The following is a 19,074-nucleotide window of genomic DNA, read 5'->3' as shown; positions in this document are numbered from 1 at the left end:
CAGTCATCAGTGGTTCATTCTGTGGCTCAGATGACAAAGATCTATCATAAGACTGTGAGATTATTGCTGTGAATTACTTCCTTTAAACCATTTTTCAATCTCTAAGTTCTACCTCGAATGTACGATTAAATATTTTCATCAGTCAGTTTTAGCAAATTCTGTTTGTACTTTATCTCTAATTTCTAACCTGAACGTGAGCGACCTACTGAAGACAACTGGTTTGGTTATAGACATTATGTGACAACCAGAAGAGTAAACTAAATTCTCTAATGCTCTAAATGCTGTAATGATTTCTTCCTCATGTCTTCGTTGAAGGCAGCTTTTAACATGTCGATAAAGTTTTTGTTTGAACCCACACCTGCCATTATAACCTTGTCATGATCGTGACTTATTTGCAATGCAATGCAAAACTGCAGCATTCCTCAGGTCAGGCTAGTGTCTGCAGTATGTTCTTCAGGTGTGTCACAAGTGGAAAATGTTAACCCCTGTACTCTAACACCACACCCAGGAGGCAAACACACTCCTTCCCTGTGTGAGAGCTACTATTATGTATTCCCATAATCACATATATTCACACTCACATGCTCACAAAGTTCATGCCATAATCTGTGAGCATAGCATCACTGATATATTTAACTAGCAGCTCATGCTGTAAATGCTGCAATTTTAAGATCAGGCAGCTGCAATAAAGAAGACAGAGAGAGCGAGACCAGCACTGGGCTGAGGAGAGGGAGGGCCGGGGCTGATGAATAACTGTGTTGACGTTACATTTTCCTGTTTTACAGCTGGCGTTGTAATATATTCACTCATTCATGGAGTCACCTGCTCTGCCTTCACTCAGGACAGAAGTGTGACCAGCTTCGAAAAGTAGCTGTAAGTACGAGCAACATTCACTAACCGCTAAAAAAAAGTGATCCAGTGTGTTGGACAAAGACTAGTTAATCATAAGACATGGATTTTTCAAAAGAGGAAGAGCACTGGAGCTGTCAGTTCAGTTGCACTGATGACCCAGTTGTTTAGATATCTGACCTGCTGCACAGAACAACATGCTGTTTATTTATTTAAATTCATGGAGACTCACCAGGTTTTAGTGTATTTTGTTTTTAAAATATTGTTTAACATCCAGGGATTGAATGTGTTACAGCTGCTGTGTGTCAAAATTAGCATTATTTGTGTGGCAGTGTGCGAAAGAACTTGTCATGGTTTTTTTCTACTTTTTAGACATGACTCAAATTATGTGCAGTTAAACAAAAAAGGTGTATGGCCTTTGCTTTTTCCAGTATTTATGCCAAACTAACAGGCTGTAGCTTCATGTTGAGAGGGATCTGAATCTGAGCAGGAAAGAAAAGCCACTTCAACAGTCACTTTTCTGTAGATGAAGCTGACCTCAGTAATTCAAAAGCTGGTTTCACATGTAAGTAATTTCAAATTTTGCCGTGTTCTTTGCTAAATGGAGATTTACTCTGAAATATTCCTGACAACTAAATTACAGAACTCAGGTGAATATTTTCTGTGCTAAGTGTGGGTGTGTCTGTTGTGTGTATTTAGTCAGACTCATACATTAAGTAGACCAAACAGTGCAGGGCGTATGAGTCCTGAATTTCAAGACATGCATGGTTTCCCAGATTTACACAGTCACACCATTAGATAGTAAATAAACCCACAGAAGTGTTTTTCACCCTGTCAATGAACATTAACAATATGTTTCACCGGGAAACTTCAGTACTCTTTCTACCCGCAACTGTACTTTTGTGTTTGTTTTGTGGATATAACTCTTTTCATTTACTTCCTGTATCAAAGTTCTTCCCAAGCAACTGATCACCTAACTTCCTGTTTTGTTTTTTTACTGCTCTGTAGATAATGTCCTCCTCAGGCAGCATGCTACCAGAAAAACAGTTCCAGTGCACCATCTGTCAACAAGTGTTCACCGACCCGGTCACCACTCCGTGTGGACACAACTTCTGCCAAGCCTGCATCCAGAGCGTGTGGGACAGCAGTGATGTCTGCCAGTGCCCCACCTGTAACAAATCATTCACCCCTCGGCCTGAAATAAGCATTAACACGGCCTTCAAAGAGCTGGCAGACACATTTAGAAAGATGGTAGTCTGCTCGACGGCTTTGCCGCTGTCCGCAGCCGAGCCAGGTGAGGTGGTGTGTGATGTCTGCGCCACCACGTCCCTGCAGGTGAAGGCCCTGAAGTCCTGTCTGGTGTGTCTGACGTCGTACTGTGGCGCCCACCTGGAGCCTCACCAGAGAGTCTCCACCTTGAAGCTGCACAAGCTGATCGAGCCAGTGAAGAACCTGCAGGACAGGATGTGTAAGAAGCACGAGAGGCTGCTGGAGATGTTCTGCAGGGACGAACAGAGGTGTGTGTGCCGGTTCTGCACCGAGACTGAGCACAAACATCATCAGGCTGTTACAATAGAGGACGAGAGCAAGGAGAGGAAGGTATAATCCAGTGTAAAGGTTTAGGCAAAATGTATTTCCATTTCCTATTTCCACAGCATTTTTACTTTAAATGACTGAAATCATTACAAATAAAGTGTCACATTAACCCATGGACGTCTCTGTTGTAGCTGCATCCTAGTCCTTAATAATGTCCAGTTTCTGCATGTATGTATGTGTCTAATTCCATAACTACAGTCTGTGTCTTTTCTTCTTCTTCTCTGCTTGTTTAGGTCCAAATGAAGAAGACTGAAGCTGATTTTCAGCAGATGATTCAGGAGCGACTGAAGAAAGTGGAGGAGATCAAAAGCTGTCTGAAGCTCAGCATGGTGAGTTTTCAAATCTGCCAAGACACTTAAAAGTAAAAAGCTTAATCAACTCTGCAGTGGGTCAAATGTAGAAATGGGGGAATCATGGTAAGATATTTCCAGTTTGACTTCACTGAAGTTTGATAACAAAATGTGTTTAAAATAATGAAAGTCTGCAGCTGGAAAAACTTTAATATAAGGATGAGTCTTCTTCTTTTTCACATTTTACTTGTAACATGATCCCATTTTTGTTTCCTCATCCAGTTGAGTGCAGAGAGGGAGATGATGGAGAGCGACCGTCTCTTTACATCCCTGATTCGCTCCATCGAGGAAAGACAAGCTGAAGTCAACGCAGAGATCAAGGAGAAGCAGGAAGCAGCAGAGAGGAGGACAGAGGAGCTGATCAAGGAGCTGCAGCAGGAAATCACTGAGCTGCAGAGGAGAAACGCTGAGCTGGAGGAGCTGAGGAACACTGAGGACCACCTGCACCTCTTACAGGTTAAAATCAGCCTTAAACTGTGGTGAACTGAGGGGCTTAAACTCATGAGAGCCATTAGTTAAAGTGTCAGATGTAGGTTCAAGAAAAGAAAATGGAAAACTTCATCTTTTGGGTTACAGTCAGTTCCAGTTTTGGCTTTACATAAACAGTTTTTCATGTGCCAGACAGTACATCCTCTTGGTTTTCTTGATACAGAAATATCGGTAGGGGTTTTATATCTCTGTCCAAATCAATGAACTACACATATACTCACAGTAATATTCAATTTTATCTATTTTTTTTCTTTGTCACAGAGGTTGCCCTCTCTTACGTCGCCTCCACCCACCAGAAAGTGGATGGAGATCGGTGTCCACCCTGACCTCTGTGTGGGGACCGTGAGGAGAGCGCTGTCTAAAGTGGACAACTCCCTGAAGAGTGAGCTGGGCAACCTGAAGAAAGAAGGTAAAGTGAACTGGACAGTTTGTGTACCTCTGTGAACAGAGCAATTTCAGGCTCCTGCACATGGCACCAAAACTAACAATCAAAATCACATGAAAAACAGACTAATACAGGACTGGTTAATCACATTTTAATATCTAATTCTAAAGTTAATTTCAAAGTAAAATGTCTCACTAAAACATCCAAACCTGATATGTTTGTTTTTATTTTTCTGACAGAGATGAAGAGGATGCAGAAATATGCAGGTACAACTCTCTCCCTGATGAAGAGATGCACTACGGCCATTTTCAGTGTTCAGATCTAAATGCATTGAAGAATGTTGGACTTCTACAGTAAATGGTTGAAATAATGTGATGAAACCAAAAGGTTTTGTCTCCCTCTTGTGGCTGTATAACAACTTGTACAACAATAACTGTATTGAAGTTCTTATTTCTCTAGTTGACGTGGTGTTGGACCCGGACACTGCCCATCCGAACATCGTCCTGTCAGCTGACGGGAAGCAGGCGGGCCGTGGTGAGCTGCTGCACATCGTTCCTGACAACCCTCAACGCTTCGACCCCGTCATCTGTGTTCTGGGCAAGACAGGCTTCCTGTCTGGGAGGTTCTACTTCCAGGTCGGCTTCCTCTTTAATGATTTATTCCTTTACTTTACATCACAGTGGCCAGTGGAGATGAACTTTTCATATGCTACTCATTTCCATGTTTAGTTTTTCATATTTTCATGTGTTGTCAATCAGGTTGCCGTGGGTACTAAGACCTTCTGGGACCTGGGAGTGGTTAAAGAGTCTGTCAACAGGAAGGGGAGGATCACCTCCAAGCCAGAGAATGGCTATTGGACGGTGCGGCTGAGGAACGGGGATGAGTACCGAGCTCTGGACTCCCCCTCGGTCCTTCTGTCTCCCGAGGAGAAGCCACAGACTGTCGGGGTGTTTACAGATTACGAGGAGGGGACAGTGTCATTCTATAGTGTGGAAAACAGGTCTCACATCTACACCTTTACTGGGTGTTTGTTCTCTGAGAGGATCTTCCCCTTCTTCAGCCCAGGTGTTTGTGATGAAGGGAAGAACACGGCGCCATTGGTCATCACAGCTGTCAGTCACGAAACTTAGACTTGAGGATGACTCTATGACTGTGTTCTGAGTCAGCAGGGGATATTTTGACTTACAGAACTGATCCAGTATTTTATAGTAAAGTGTTGTTTGGTCTTTATCAAGGGTTTTTTTTTTAAATCTTCGACAAGCTTCATTTGCAGAATGATACCTGGCATGTTAATTGCTCTTCTGGGCTTTGGACTCTGCAAGCTGACGATTGCATTGTACCATATGATTGCTATGCAGACTTTTATCTGAATTTAGACATAATATAAGCATTCAGGGGGACTTTAACCTAGATACCCATGATGAGTCTATGAGTCTGACAAACAGATTATTATAAGAATAATACCTTGACTAGCATGTTTCAATTAGTGCTTCTCTGGTGATTTGTTTTAGAAATAAAGAAGGATTCATTGTTCTTCCCTTGGAAACCTTTTGTTTTGCAAAACCTGTGCATTGGCCCTGACAGACTGTCTGTGTTTCCATGTGCTTTGCATTCAGAAAGGAGCCAGATCTCTGTATCAGATCATTCATTCATTTTCTACCACTTAATCCGTCAGGGTCGCGGGGGAGCTAGAGCCCATCCCAGCTGACTATGGACGAGAGGCGGGGTACACCCTGGACTGGTCGCCAGTCAATCGCAGGGCTGACGCGCAAAGACCGACAACCACAGATCACATCATCACACAGGAAAGTTACACTCACTTACAATCAAAGCTCAACTATTGCTAAGTCAGTCCTGTGCAGCTCATGTTTATTTAAAGCTGCACTAAGTGGTTTGTATGGCCACTTTGAAGCAGCAGAACAAATTGAAAACACATTAACATGTCACCAGTTGTTCTGGCAAACTTGTCAGCAAACTGCTGTCTATTTACACAGGGAGATTTCCAAAGGGGAGAGAGTGTAGGACACCTGCTTTGAGTATATAGGGTGTGTTGAAGATTATTCCCAGATCCTCATGTCAGAGACTGTCAGCTTTCTCCATCACAGGTAAGTTTTTCTCTTAATTATTATAACACCAGGATACCTTTAATGACGATCTGGATCATGCTGCTTCCTTCTCCTAAATTTCCTTGAAGGTATCACTCTTCATCAGTTTTCTTCATTTTGTACGTCTGTATATTTTGTTATAAAGACCACAGAGCATGGAGGTGGGGGATGTTTGGCATCTTCTCAGGTGAGGTAGTGATGAATATCTTTAAGTAACATGTAATTATCAACTGCCTTAAGAATCAATCAGAGAAATACGGACTGAGCTGCCTGAAAGAGAGCAACACAAAGGCAGTTCAAAAATATGAAAAGAAACTTGGATTTCCATGCTGTGTACATCCAGAACAAGCCTGAGAGGTTTTTTTTTCCCAATCGCCCACAGTAGGCCAAATAATTCAAGTCATGATCTGATTAGGGAAAAAAACAGGTTTGCTTGTTATTTTATAGTATCTATGTTTAAGTCCTGTTTTAAGACATATTAAGGACAGGTCTCTCTGTTTTAATGTTTTGTTAATTCTGTTTTGTTGTCTTTTATTCATCAAATCTCATTTGTGAATCTCTTTGTCATTCTCGTTTTCTAATTTTGGTGTGCTTGTCAATTTGTATGCTGTGTACAAGAAGAAGTTGTAATTCACCAATTGATTTTGATTTATTCAGGAACTCCTCAGTAATGGCTGATTAATAATCAGGCCGTTCCTGATTATTATTATTATTATTATTATATATCCTCAGTTGTTCTCAGTAACTGCTCACGTTTTTGTGAACCATACTGTAAAGTGTTACCTGGTGGTGCAGCTCAGTGTGTATGTTAGTATGTAATATCTCATGTACAAAACTGACATCAGAGGGAAGCTCATGGAGTGTCCAAAATGAAATGGTTGATCCTCTGTCGATAAGATTTTTCATTTTTCTTGTCAATATCATGACATGAAACAGTAAATGCAACAGTCAAGACTCATTCGACTTATGTTGTGATGATTTATTGTGCTTGAATACAGCAAAATGATGTTTCAATCTGAATTTTAACTTCATTGTAGCTGCATTGTTGAATCAAAGGTTTTCAAATCATTTTTCTGGAGGCATCATTCAACTTATCCAAGCTGATGACCACTGAAGGAGGTCAGGCCGTCTAAAGCACTAACAGTGCTACCCGCAGACATGAGCACAGACACCTGGTCCCCTTGAGTCAGCTCCTGGAACACTGCATTTCCTCCATTATTAGCTGCCTTAGAGTCACTTTCATGACCAAATGTCGAAATAATCTGTTCCTTGTTCTTCATCAGTGTCAGCTTTGCTTTATATGATCCTGTAGCACCGTAGCAGAAGGTAAAGTAATAAAGACCTGTAGTTGGTGCAGAAAAGACACCTGTGGAAACAACAAGGTATTCATCAAGCTTATGGATTTCCGGGGGAATGCACCCATTCTCAGAGTGAATACATCAAATCAAAATTATAGTTTTTAATCACAATAAAACATGAGGGGCTGTATGAGGGGAGTTTTGTTTGCTGTCAGCTAAAAGGGTAAAAAGCTGCTTGGAGCTGATGGATACTGCAGAGTCTGGTGAAAACTCTCAGTCACCACGAACAACCACTTTCACCTTATATGAAGTTATTTGATCTATTATTAATAAAAGACAGATTGATTAGTAGAGCTTTTTTTTAGAGTAAAGGTAAGTTGTATTGGTCGGGAACTGCAATTGGTAAAACGTCAGAAAAGTTGCACTGTTGAAAGGCATGAACAGTAATTAGATTACTTATATGATTTATGATACAAACCGACAGTATATTCATGAAGCCTGTATGGAAAACGTCTCAACAGTAACCAGACAATGAAGATGATTGATTATGAGTGTGACTGCACATGATGTATTTACCTGTAAGTGGATTGTAGCTTTTGTCGCTTGTAATCACCTTGTTGTACAGCACAGTCCGGTCCGTGTCGAAGGGCCCATAGTTCCCACTTTCACAGTTTATCACTGCACTGAATGTTGCCATGATTTTCTCTATACACATACAACAAATATACAATTTTTTTTTTTAACTTGTGTATTTCATCACAATGCAGGCATCACTTATAGAGCAACATGGAGGTTGAATTTCTTACTGAGATTGTATTGAAGATATCATGTAAATTATCCTTTCAAAGTGTTAATGTATATGATTTTATGCACAAAGCCAGAAAATCAGAGAAAGGGTATTCCAGTTTCTTCACAGAGCACTGAGCAGTAGCAGGTGGTAGTGAGTCTGAGCACTTTTGTCATATATTTTTTTCTTCTTTTAATTTGCTGCACACACAAACCTGATCGAGCCAGTTTTTACCAGTTTTTTTTATTTTTTCAGATTAATTGATTTGTACTTTTTGTTGTTGTTTCTGTTTTTTGTGACATTTTGTAGACAAAATGATGAACTAATCAAATGCCAAAATAACGGAACATAAATTGCGAAAATAATTATTAGTTGCAGCTCTAAGCATCACACCTACCACCTCATCCTCACCCTTGCCACAAAAGAGGTACACCACTGTTATGTTGAAATCTGTTTCACCATCAGATTGAGTTTCCTCTTACCTTGTCGTTTTCAGGTTGATCACTTGTGTCAGGATGCCAGGCAAATTGTTTTCTGCTTGTCTTCACTCCGTCTCCAAAGCTGTGATTTGTAGGATCACTGCAGCTGCTTTTATGTTGTTTGATGAATGACATTGTGCTGTCACATGAACACCTGAACCAATCACAGAGAACTTGTGGTGGTGATAAAAAGTGATGCAAAAAACCAGGCCAGTTCCTTAGAAAAATGTAAAGCTGTTTGAACAGCAGAAAACCACGTCAGGTGCCGCTCCTGTCAGTCAGCAACAGAGATTACCCAGCAGATAATATTTGGTTCTGCAAATGTTCGCCTCTGCATTAGGCAATTCATGTGGGGCTGATGGGTATAATTGCTGAATTTGTGCATAGCCTACTACAAAATTTTTTGTAATTGTGTTATTTTCTGCTATCTAGGTTTTTGCCTATACACATTGTAAAAACCTCAGCTGTTGCAAAAAACCCCCCAAAAAACAACCCACCTATGATTTTGTGTGTCCGAGAGTTTTAAAACATCTTGTACAAGTTTTATTCCACCTCAACAATGTGACTGTGCTGATGCTAATGACTTCAAATGAAATTTGAGACAATCATGTCATTTAAAAAAAAAAAAAAAACTACAATCAGACACCCACAAGAGAAATGAAAGATGAGAGAGAAAGAAAACTGTCAGGGGGAAAGTAACTACACTTTCACATTTTTGTTTCCTCAGTGCAGAGAGGGAGATGAAGGCGAGTCGCTGTCTCTTTACATCCCTGATTTGCTCCATCGAACTTCACAAAGGAAGGACTTCACATGTACACACACTTATTGCCTCAAGCAATGGTGATTAGTATCTCTAATCACTGTATCTATTGCAGTTAGAAATTTTTCATTGTTAACAGGACGTTTGCATATTTATCTAATCGTGAGTATTTTCTGTGGAAAGCGTGTGTATGGGTTCTGTGCATTTAGTAAAGAAAACAATGGCTGACCGACCAAACAGAGCAGGGTGTGTGAGTTCTGAATTTCAGGATATGCAATTTCTCACATTTACACAGTTACATGATTAGATAGTTACAATACAAAAAAGGTAGACAACTGTGTCGTAGGAATGAAATCAGCTGCATGTGGTCAGATTTGATCATTTATGTTCATGAGACTGTTTACCTTTGGTTAAAGGTATTTGGTATTTTCATTGGTAGAAATGAGTCATGATTTGTAGAAAATTAACAATATGTCTAATTCACTGGAAAGATTCAGGACTCTTTCTGACCTTCACTGTACTTTTATGTTTGTTTTGTGGATATAAACCTTTGCACTCACTTGATCTAACACATTTCTTCCTGAGCAGCTGATCGTTTCACTTCCTTTTTAATTTAATTTTTTTTTTTTACTGTTTGGTTGATAATGTTTGTTGATAATTGTAACTGTCCAGCTGGTCCTTGCCACACCTTGCCCATGTTGTACAACACTGCACACACAGCAATGTTGTGCAGTGTTGAGCAACACTGCTGTATGTGCACACACAGCAGTGTTGTTTCACACTGTTTCAACTTGTTGTAACTTAGTTGTGTGTCTGCATTTGACCTGGGAAAAGAGGTCATCAGCCATGACTTTTGGGAATATCCATAATGACCAAGCAGATGGCATCCACGGGGAGCACGATTATTTTCAAATGAAAGTTTTGTCTGCGCTCACTTGAGACGTGTGGAACCAGGACGCTTAATTTTAGCAGTACAAAGTTTACATCCAGAATCACTGCTGAGAGTTGATGTTGTTCTATTATTTTCAATTCACTTAAATTAGACCACACACACACACACACACGCACATGTTAGCTGTCAGGTTTCTTTTCATCCATCAGGCATCATCATGATGGCTTAAACTTATAATTATTTTTAGCTATTTCCTTTATTAATAATCAAAATGCTAGATACTATAACTTCAAGCTACTTTCAAGCAGAGATGAATCTCTGTTTGAAAGAAATGAAGTTAGATCAAGTTAGATCTAACTTAGAAATGTGTTAGATCAAGTGAGTGCAAAGGTTTATATCCACAAAACAAAGGTACAGTGAAGGTCAGAAAGAGTCCTGAATCTTTCCAGTGAATTAGACATATTGTTAATTTTCTACAAATCATGACTCATTTCTACCAATGAAAATACCAAATACCTTTAACCAAAGGTAAACAGTCTCATGAACATAAATGATCAAATCTGACCACATGCAGCTGATTTCATTCCTACGACACAGTTGTCTACCTTTTATGTGTTGTAACTATCTAATCATGTAACTGTGTAAATGTGGGAAACTGTGCATATCTAACAAAATTCAGAATTGTTGGGCAACACTGCTGTATGTGCACATACTGCTGTATGTGCACATACAGCAGTATGTGCACATACAGCAGTATGTTGTGCAACACTGCACAACATTGCTGTGTGTGCAACACTGCAGGCACAACACAAAATTAGCTGTCCAACACCAGTTGGACAGCTAATTGTAACTGTTTCAACTTGTTGTAACTTAGTTGTGTGTCTGCATTTGACCTGGGAAAAGAGGTCATCAGCCATGACTTTTGGAATGAATATCCATAATGACCAAGCAGATGGCATCCACGGGGAGCACGATTATTTTCAAATGAAAGTTTTGTCTGCGCTCACTTGAGACGTGTGGAACCAGGACGCTTAATTTTAGCAGTACAAAGTTTACATCCAGAATCACTGCTGAGAGTTGATGTTGTTCTAATATTTTCAATTCACTTAAATTGGACCACACACACACACACACACACACACACACACACACACACACACACACACACACCCGACCTGCCTCACACATGGAATACTCTACTCTATCAGGAACATTATCATGATACTGGGTAGAACCTCCGTTTACTATCAAAACAGCTTCAGTTCTTTGGAAAATGGAATGCACAAGATTCCACAAGATACAAACTGTTACAGGATTGTTTGTTGAGTAGTTTTCATTCTCATCATTGTACACTGTTTACCTTTGGTTAAAGGTATTTTGTATTTTCAGTGGTAGAAATGAGTCATGATTTGTAGGGAATTAACAATATGTCTAATTCACTGGAAAGATTCAGGACTCTTTCTGACCTTCACTGTACTTTTATGTTTGTTTTGTGGATATAAACCTTTGCACTCACTTGGTCTAACACATTTCTTCCTGAGCAGCTGATCGTTTCACTTCCTTTTTAATTTACTTTTTTTTTTTTACTGTTTTGTTGATAATGTTTGTTGATAATTGTAACTGTCCAGCTGGTCCTTGCCACACCTTGCCCATGTTGCACAACACTGCAGGCACAACACACAATTAAAGCTGCAAGCAGCGATGACGGGCCCTTGCACCCCTTGCGACCCACGGGAGTCGCAGCCGGCGCAGCCAAGTACCAGAGTCCTCTCCTTTCCCCTGCTCTTCTCCCCAGTAAACGTCATAGTAAAAACAGGTCATTTCCTGTTACCAGCAGGGGGCGCCATGAGTAAGACGGGAGTTTGACATATGGAGGCATTGAGGTTGGAACCCTGATCATGCTCATAAAGTTTGAACATGTTTGGATGAAGTATGTGGACGTGAGAGCCATTCAAAATGTCATGGCAAATTCACGAAACGCCACCAAACTTTGGCGAGCCACAGAGGCCACGCCCTTTAACTTAGAGAAAAGCCTGTTATAACTTTTGATCATCATGGTCTTGAGGTGAGGACCGCCAGATATGAAGTCGATCGGGTGAAATCCCTTGCATGACTTCGTCCGCATACCAATGGTGGAAAGCACTGAAATTTGGCCGCCAAAAACAAAATGGCCAACTTCCTGTTGAGTTGAAGTCATGGTGTCAAGAGACTTTTTTGTGCGTCCGGAAGTGTTTTTTATGTGTACCGATTTTCATTTTCGTAAAAAAACCCATATGGAGAGGGGTATTTTTAATGTTCAAGGCTGCTCACTTCCATCTATGGACATTACAGACCGTCGGTGCTCCAGCTGCTTCTTATTTCAGCGCATTTTATTATTTTTAATCGTATTTTCATCTCGCTGCACATCAGCTTCAAGCCGCTTTGCCTCTGAATCTCTTGGTGACATTTTAGCGTTAGCTGCCTACAGCCCTCCTCCTTCATAAAATGACAGCAGAAGACCCGGAACAGCTCTACAGACACAAATAACTACATAATTCATTACATAATTAACAAGGTAGTGAATACAGGCTGGGTTTTACATCTAAAGAGAATAAATTTAAACAGGCACACGTTAGCTGCCAGGTTTCTTTTCATCCATCAGGCATCATCATGATGGCTTAAACTTATAATTATTTTTAGCTATTTCCTTTATTAATAATCAAAATGCTAGATACTATAACTTCAAGCTACTTTCGAGCAGAGATTCATCTCTGCTTGAAAGAAATGAAGTTAGATCAAGTTAGATCTAACTTAGAAATGTGTTAGATCAAGTGAGTGCAAAGGTTTATATCCACAAAACAAAGGTACAGTGAAGGTCAGAAAGAGTCCTGAATCTTTCCAGTGAATTAGACATATTGTTAATTTTCTACAAATCATGACTCATTTCTACCAATGAAAATACCAAATACCTTTAACCAAAGGTAAACAGTCTCATGAACATAAATGATCAAATCTGACCACATGCAGCTGATTTCATTCCTATGACACAGTTGTCTACCTTTTATGTGTTGTAACTATCTAATCATGTAACTGTGTAAATGTGGGAAACTGTGCATATCTAACAAAATTCAGAATTGTTGGGCAACACTGCTGTATGTGCACATACTGCTGTATGTGCACATACAGCAGTGTTGCCCAACACTGCACAACATTGCTGTGTGTGCAACACTGCAGGCACAACACAAAATTAACTGTCCAACACCAGTTGGACAGTTAATTGTAACTGTTTCAACTTGTTGTAACTTAGTTGTGTGTCTGCATTTGACCTGGGAAAAGAGGTCATCAGCCATGACTTTTGGGAATATCCATAATGACCAAGCAGATGGCATCCACGGGGAGCACGATTATTTTCAAATGAAAGTTTTGTCTGCGCTCACTTGAGACGTGTGGAACCAGGACGCTTAATTTTAGCAGTACAAAGTTTACATCCAGAATCACTGCTGAGAGTTGATGTTGTTCTAATATTTTCAATTCACTTAAATTGGACCACACACACACACACACACCCGACCTGCCTCACACATGGAGTACTCTATCAGGAACATTATCGTGATACTGGGTAGAACCTCCGTTTACTATCAAAACAGCTTCAGTTCTTTGGAAAATGGAATGCACAAGATATTGCTCACACACTTTTTTTTGTCCCTGCAGTTTTTCTGGTAAAAGGCTGCCTGAGGAGGACATTAACAAAACAGTAAAAAAAAAAAATTAAATTAAAAAGGAAGTGAAACGATCAGCTGCTCAGGAAGAAATGTGTTAGATCAAGTGAGTTCAAAGGTTTATATCCACAAAACAGTGGAAAGTACAGTTAAAACAAGTACTTTCACAGGTACTTTGGTGGACCCACCCACAACAGGTTAAATACCTGGGTCTTACTCCACTTTCTTGGTCAGAATAGTGCGGACTAGATAGACCGATGCATACGAACTGATGAAGCCCCTTGGATAAGAGGCGAAACGTCTTCCCAGACAAACATAAGTCCAGTTGCCTTCGATTCAATTTTCAAAGTGAGAACTATGACCTGGATGAATGAGAACATTCACAGACATATCCACAAAACAAACAAAAGTACAGACTCTTTCTGACCTACAGTCAAGGTCAGAAAGAGTCCTGAATCTTTCCAGTGAATTAGACATATTATTAATTCTTTACAAAACATGACTCATTTCTCCCACTGAAAATACCAAATACCTTTAACCAAAGGTAAACAGTGTACAATGATGAGAATAAAAACTACTCAACCATCCTGTAACAGTTTGTATTGTTGCAGACTGCAGTGATTAATCAGTTATCAAAATAGCTGCTAAACACGGTTGGACAAAACAAACAAACAAAAAGAAAAACACTCAAAATCCACCACTGTTCAACCCATTTATGGATATGTATATTTATGTGTGTAGTCCCATTTAAGTGAATCAAAAATTTATTATATTGAGGCATTCTGTTTTTGAAAACAGAATAAACTTCAATAAACTTCGCTGGAAGCATAATTAACCTTCAGAGACTGGAAAGAGAATTGAAAACAGTCAATTATCTTCCCCCTGAAGACAACAATACAAACTGTTACAGGATTGTTTGTTGAGTAGTTTTCATTCTCATCATTGTACACTGTTTACCTTTGGTTAAAGGTATTTTGTATTTTCAGTGGTAGAAATGAGTCATGATTTGTAGGGAATTAACAATATGTCTAATTCACTGGAAAGATTCAGGACTCTTTCTGACCTTCACTGTACTTTTATGTTTGTTTTGTGGATATAAACCTTTGCACTCACTTGGTCTAACACATTTCTTCCTGAGCAGCTGATCGTTTCACTTCCTTTTTAATTTACTTTTTTTTTTTTACTGTTTTGTTGATAATGTTTGTTGATAATTGTAACTGTCCAGCTGGTCCTTGCCACACCTTGCCCATGTTGCACAACACTGCAGGCACAACACACAATTAAAGCTGCAAGCAGCGATGACGGGCCCTTGCACCCCTTGCGACCCACGGGAGTCGCAGCCGGCGCAGCCAAGTACCAGAGTCCTCTCCTTTCCCCTGCTCTTCTCCCCAGTAAACGTCATAGTAAAAACAGGTCATTTCCTGTTACCAGCAGGGGGCGCCATGAGTAAGACGGGAGTTTGACATATGGAGGCATTGAGGTTGGAACCCTGATCATGCTCATAAAGTTTGAACATGTTTGGATGAAGTATGTGGACGTGAGAGCCATTCAAAATGTCATGGCAAATTCACGAAACGCCACCAAACTTTGGCGAGCCACAGAGGCCACGCCCTTTAACTTAGAGAAAAGCCTGTTATAACTTTTGATCATCATGGTCTTGAGGTGAGGTCCACCAGATATGAAGTTGATCGGGTGAAATCCCTTGCATGACTTCGTCCGCATACCAATGGTGGAAAGCACTGAAATTTGGCCGCCAAAAACAAAATGGCCAACTTCCTGTTGAGTTGAAGTCATGGTGCCAAGAGACTTTTTTGTGCGTCCGGAAGTGTTTTTTATGTGTACTGATTTTCATTTTCGTAAAAAAACCCATATGGAGAGGGGTATTTTTAATATTCAAGGCTGCTCACTTCCATCTATGGACATTACAGACCGTCGGTGCTCCAGCTGCTTCTTATTTCAGCGCATTTTATTATTTTTAATCGTATTTTCATCTCGCTGCACATCAGCTTCAAGCCGCTTTGCCTCTGAATCTCTTGGTGACATTTTAGCGTTAGCTGCCTACAGCCCTCCTCCTTCATAAAATGACCGCAGAAGACCCGGAACAGCTCTACAGACACAAATAACTACATAATTCATTACATAATTAACAAGGTAGTGAATACAGGCTGGGTTTTACATCTAAAGAGAATAAATTTAAACAGGCACATGTTAGCTGTCAGGTTTCTTTTCATCCATCAGGCATCATCATGATGGCTTAAACTTATAATTATTTTTAGCTATTTCCTTTATTAATAATCAAAATGCTAGATACTATAACTTCAAGCTACTTTCAAGCAGAGATTCATCTCTGCTTGAAAGAAATGAAGTTAGATCAAGTTAGATCTAACTTAGAAATGTGTTAGATCAAGTGAGTGCAAAGGTTTATATCCACAAAACAAAGGTACAGTGAAGGTCAGAAAGAGTCCTGAATCTTTCCAGTGAATTAGACATATTGTTAATTTTCTACAAATCATGACTCATTTCTACCAATGAAAATACCAAATACCTTTAACCAAAGGTAAACAGTCTCATGAACATAAATGATCAAATCTGACCACATGCAGCTGATTTCATTCCTATGACACAGTTGTCTACCTTTTATGTGTTGTAACTATCTAATCATGTAACTGTGTAAATGTGGGAAACTGTGCATATCTAACAAAATTCAGAATTGTTGGGCAACACTGCTGTATGTGCACATACTGCTGTATGTGCACATACAGCAGTATGTTGTGCAGTGTTGCACAACATACTGCTGTATGTGCACATACTGCTGTATGTGCACATACAGCAGTATGTTGTGCAACACTGCACAACATTGCTGTGTGTGCAACACTGCAGGCACAACACAAAATTAACTGTCCAACACCAGTTGGACAGCTAATTGTAACTGTTTCAACTTGTTGTAACTTAGTTGTGTGTCTGCATTTGACCTGGGAAAAGAGGTCATCAGCCATGACTTTTGGGAATATCCATAATGACCAAGCAGATGGCATCCACGGGGAGCACGATTATTTTCAAATGAAAGTTTTGTCTGCGCTCACTTGAGACGTGTGGAACCAGGAGTCTTAATTTTAGCAGTACAAAGTTTACATCCAGAATCACTGCTGAGAGTTGATGTTGTTCTAATATTTTCAATTCACTTAAATTGGACCACACACACACACACACACACACACACACACACACGTTAGCTGCCAGGTTTCTTTTCATCCATCAGGCATCATCATGATGGCTTAAACTTATAATTATTTTTAGCTATTTCCTTTATTAATAATCAAAATGCTAGATAGTATAACTTCAAGCTACTTTCAAGCAGAGATTCATCTCTGCTTGAAAGAAATGAAGTTAGATCAAGTTAGATCTAACTTAGAAATGTGTTAGATCAAGTGAGTGCAAAGGTTTATATCCACAAAACAAAGGTACAGTGAAGGTCAGAAAGAGTCCTGAATCTTTCCAGTGAATTAGACATATTGTTAATTTTCTACAAATCATGACTCATTTCTACCAATGAAAATACCAAATACCTTTAACCAAAGGTAAACAGTCTCATGAACATAAATGATCAAATCTGACCACATGCAGCTGATTTCATTCCTATGACACAGTTGTCTACCTTTTATGTGTTGTAACTATCTAATCATGTAACTTTGTAAATGTGGGAAACTGTGCATATCTATCTAACAAAATTCAGAATCAAGAATCAAGATCTTTATTTGCCATTTGTACACAAACACTCAGTCCGGGCACATACGAATTCTTGTGCGTTGCTTAGGAGTCAAAACTTCAATAAATACTGTATATATTACACGCTATAAAATAAAATAAAAAATACAGAAATAAAAAAATACACTATTTACACAAAAATACGAACTCACACCCTGCTCTGTTTGGTACAGGTAGCAGTTGCAGCCTGTGGCCGCAGGGGGCAGCAGAGCCTCCGCTCTCCTCTTCAGACGCTCGGACGTGTGCGTGAGGAAGAAAGCGGCAGCCTCTCTCCAAGATGGCAGCGACCATAGACAACAGCAATGCCGTTCAGGCGACGAAGAAAAAGTACCTCGGGATCCCCGAAGCGGCGTTTGTGGTGTGTAAATCCCGACATTTCTCGCCGTGTCACACGTCTGCAGCGGGATTTAGGCAGCCGAAGACGCAGCTTTTGTGTCTGTAGCCGGTGTGTGGGCGCGTCATGCTAGCTGCAGGCTAACGGTTAATTCTGGTGTGTGTGTGTGTGTGTGTGTGCGCAGGCTGGGCGGCTGCTCACTTCCATCTATGGACATTACAGACCGTCGGTGCTCCAGCTGCTTCTTATTTCAGCGCATTTTATTATTTTTAATCGTATTTTTATCTCGCTGCACATCAGCTTCGAGCCGCTTTGCCTCTGAATCTCTTTGGTGACATTTTAGCGTTAGCTGCCCACAGCCCTCCTCCTTCATTCGTTTTCTCGTAATAAAATGACCGCAGAAAACCCGGAACAGCTCTACAGACATAATTAATTAACAATTACACAAGTAATTATATAATTAACAAGGTAGTGAAATACAGGCTGGGTTTTACATCTAAAGGGAATAAATTTAAACAGGCACATGTTAGCTGTCAGGTTTCTTTTCATCCATCAGGTATCATCATGATGGCTTAAGCTTAAACTTATAATTATTTTTAGCTATTTTCTTAATTAATAAGATGCTAGATACTATAACTTCAAGCTGTTTTCAAGCAGAGATTCATCTTTATCAGTATAGCTATGGGTCTATGTATAGTCTCTGTTTCTTCTGTTATTTATATTTATTTTTATTTATGTACTTTATTATGTCTATTTAGTTACTTGTATATAATTTTTGCATTGTTTGTGCAAAATTGTGACCTTTCTCTAATTTGATGTTTTGTGTGTTTTCAGTATTGAATATTTTTACCTCTTCAGGCTTGTTAGAGTCCTTTAACTGAGACAACAGAAGAAAAATCACTTTTACTAATGTCCACAATTGATGGTATTGGGTAACAAGAAATTGCAGTATAGGATTGTCATAGGTCATTAAAACAAGGTGATTATTGATTATTGGCCTCTGTAATTCAGTATCACCTAACGTCTTGGCTCACCGTTTGCACTCTCCCCCTCTGGATTTTTCAGGAGGATGTCGACTCTTTTATGAAGCAGCCGGGCAACGAGACGGCAGATGCAGCGCTGAGGAGGCTGGACGAACAGTACCAGAAATATAAATACATGGAGCTCAACCTGTCTCAGAAGAAACTCAGGTAACAGAGAGACACTCAGGCATGCACATGAAACAAACTGCTGGAAATACTGACGTATTGACAGGTTTAACAGCCAGTATTACAATCACACTCTTTT

The 19,074-nt window shown here is 39.9% G+C and overlaps 2 protein-coding genes and 1 long non-coding RNA gene across 6 annotated transcripts in view; 2 read left to right on the top strand and 1 right to left on the bottom strand.

Annotated features, from left to right (window-relative positions):
* The first annotated feature begins 616 nt into the window (after positions 1-616).
* Positions 617-4,914, top strand: LOC121177118 (E3 ubiquitin-protein ligase TRIM39-like). Of its 2 annotated transcripts, none has more exons than XM_041031335.1 (8): positions 617-873; positions 1,858-2,448; positions 2,679-2,774; positions 3,018-3,251; positions 3,546-3,693; positions 3,909-3,935; positions 4,129-4,304; positions 4,428-4,914. In XM_041031335.1, exons 2-8 carry the CDS (start codon positions 1,861-1,863, stop codon positions 4,797-4,799), a joined length of 1,641 nt encoding a protein of 546 aa, XP_040887269.1. In that variant the 5' UTR covers positions 617-873; positions 1,858-1,860; the 3' UTR covers positions 4,800-4,914. The 2 variants fall into 2 exon arrangements, with proteins under 2 accessions (XP_040887269.1, XP_040887268.1); XM_041031334.1 differs by lacking the exon at positions 617-873 and adding an exon at positions 1,324-1,414.
* Positions 4,915-6,733: 1,819 nt separating this feature from the next.
* Positions 6,734-19,074, bottom strand: part of LOC121177122 — a 17,910-nt gene continuing 5,569 nt past the window's right edge. Inside the window, exons 2-4 of one of the 3 annotated variants that reach the window (XR_005893170.1) lie at positions 18,311-18,317; positions 7,649-7,674; positions 6,734-7,140 (exon numbers count right to left, since the gene is read on the bottom strand). This is a non-coding gene — a long non-coding RNA (uncharacterized LOC121177122). Of the gene's footprint in view, positions 7,141-7,648; positions 7,778-8,341; positions 8,488-18,310; positions 18,318-19,074 lie in introns of those variants that run through there. The other 2 variants (XR_005893169.1, XR_005893171.1) reach the window with 2 other exon arrangements.
* Positions 17,695-19,074, top strand: part of vbp1 (von Hippel-Lindau binding protein 1) — a 3,658-nt gene continuing 2,278 nt past the window's right edge. Inside the window, exons 1-2 of the mRNA XM_041031338.1 lie at positions 17,695-17,811; positions 18,853-18,977. Of these exons, the coding sequence (XP_040887272.1) occupies positions 17,731-17,811; positions 18,853-18,977 (206 nt within the window). The 5' untranslated portion in view covers positions 17,695-17,730. The remainder of the gene's footprint in view (positions 17,812-18,852; positions 18,978-19,074) is intronic.

This window comes from Toxotes jaculatrix, chromosome 23 (genome assembly GCF_017976425.1).
Source record: "Toxotes jaculatrix isolate fToxJac2 chromosome 23, fToxJac2.pri, whole genome shotgun sequence".
NCBI classification, from domain to species: domain Eukaryota; kingdom Metazoa; phylum Chordata; class Actinopteri; family Toxotidae; genus Toxotes; species Toxotes jaculatrix.
The sequence above is the reverse complement of the archived record's forward strand: the minus strand, read 5'-3'. Positions and strand labels throughout refer to the sequence as shown.

Coding starts and splice junctions, on each gene's coding strand:
- LOC121177118 (XM_041031334.1), top strand. CDS start 1,376: ATGAAGCTGACCTCAGTAATTCAAAAGCTGGTTTCACAT. Junction 2,449..2,678: donor ACGAGAGCAAGGAGAGGAAG/GTATAATCCAGT, acceptor CTGCTTGTTTAG/GTCCAAATGAAGAAGACTGA. Junction 2,775..3,017: donor GCTGTCTGAAGCTCAGCATG/GTGAGTTTTCAA, acceptor TTCCTCATCCAG/TTGAGTGCAGAGAGGGAGAT.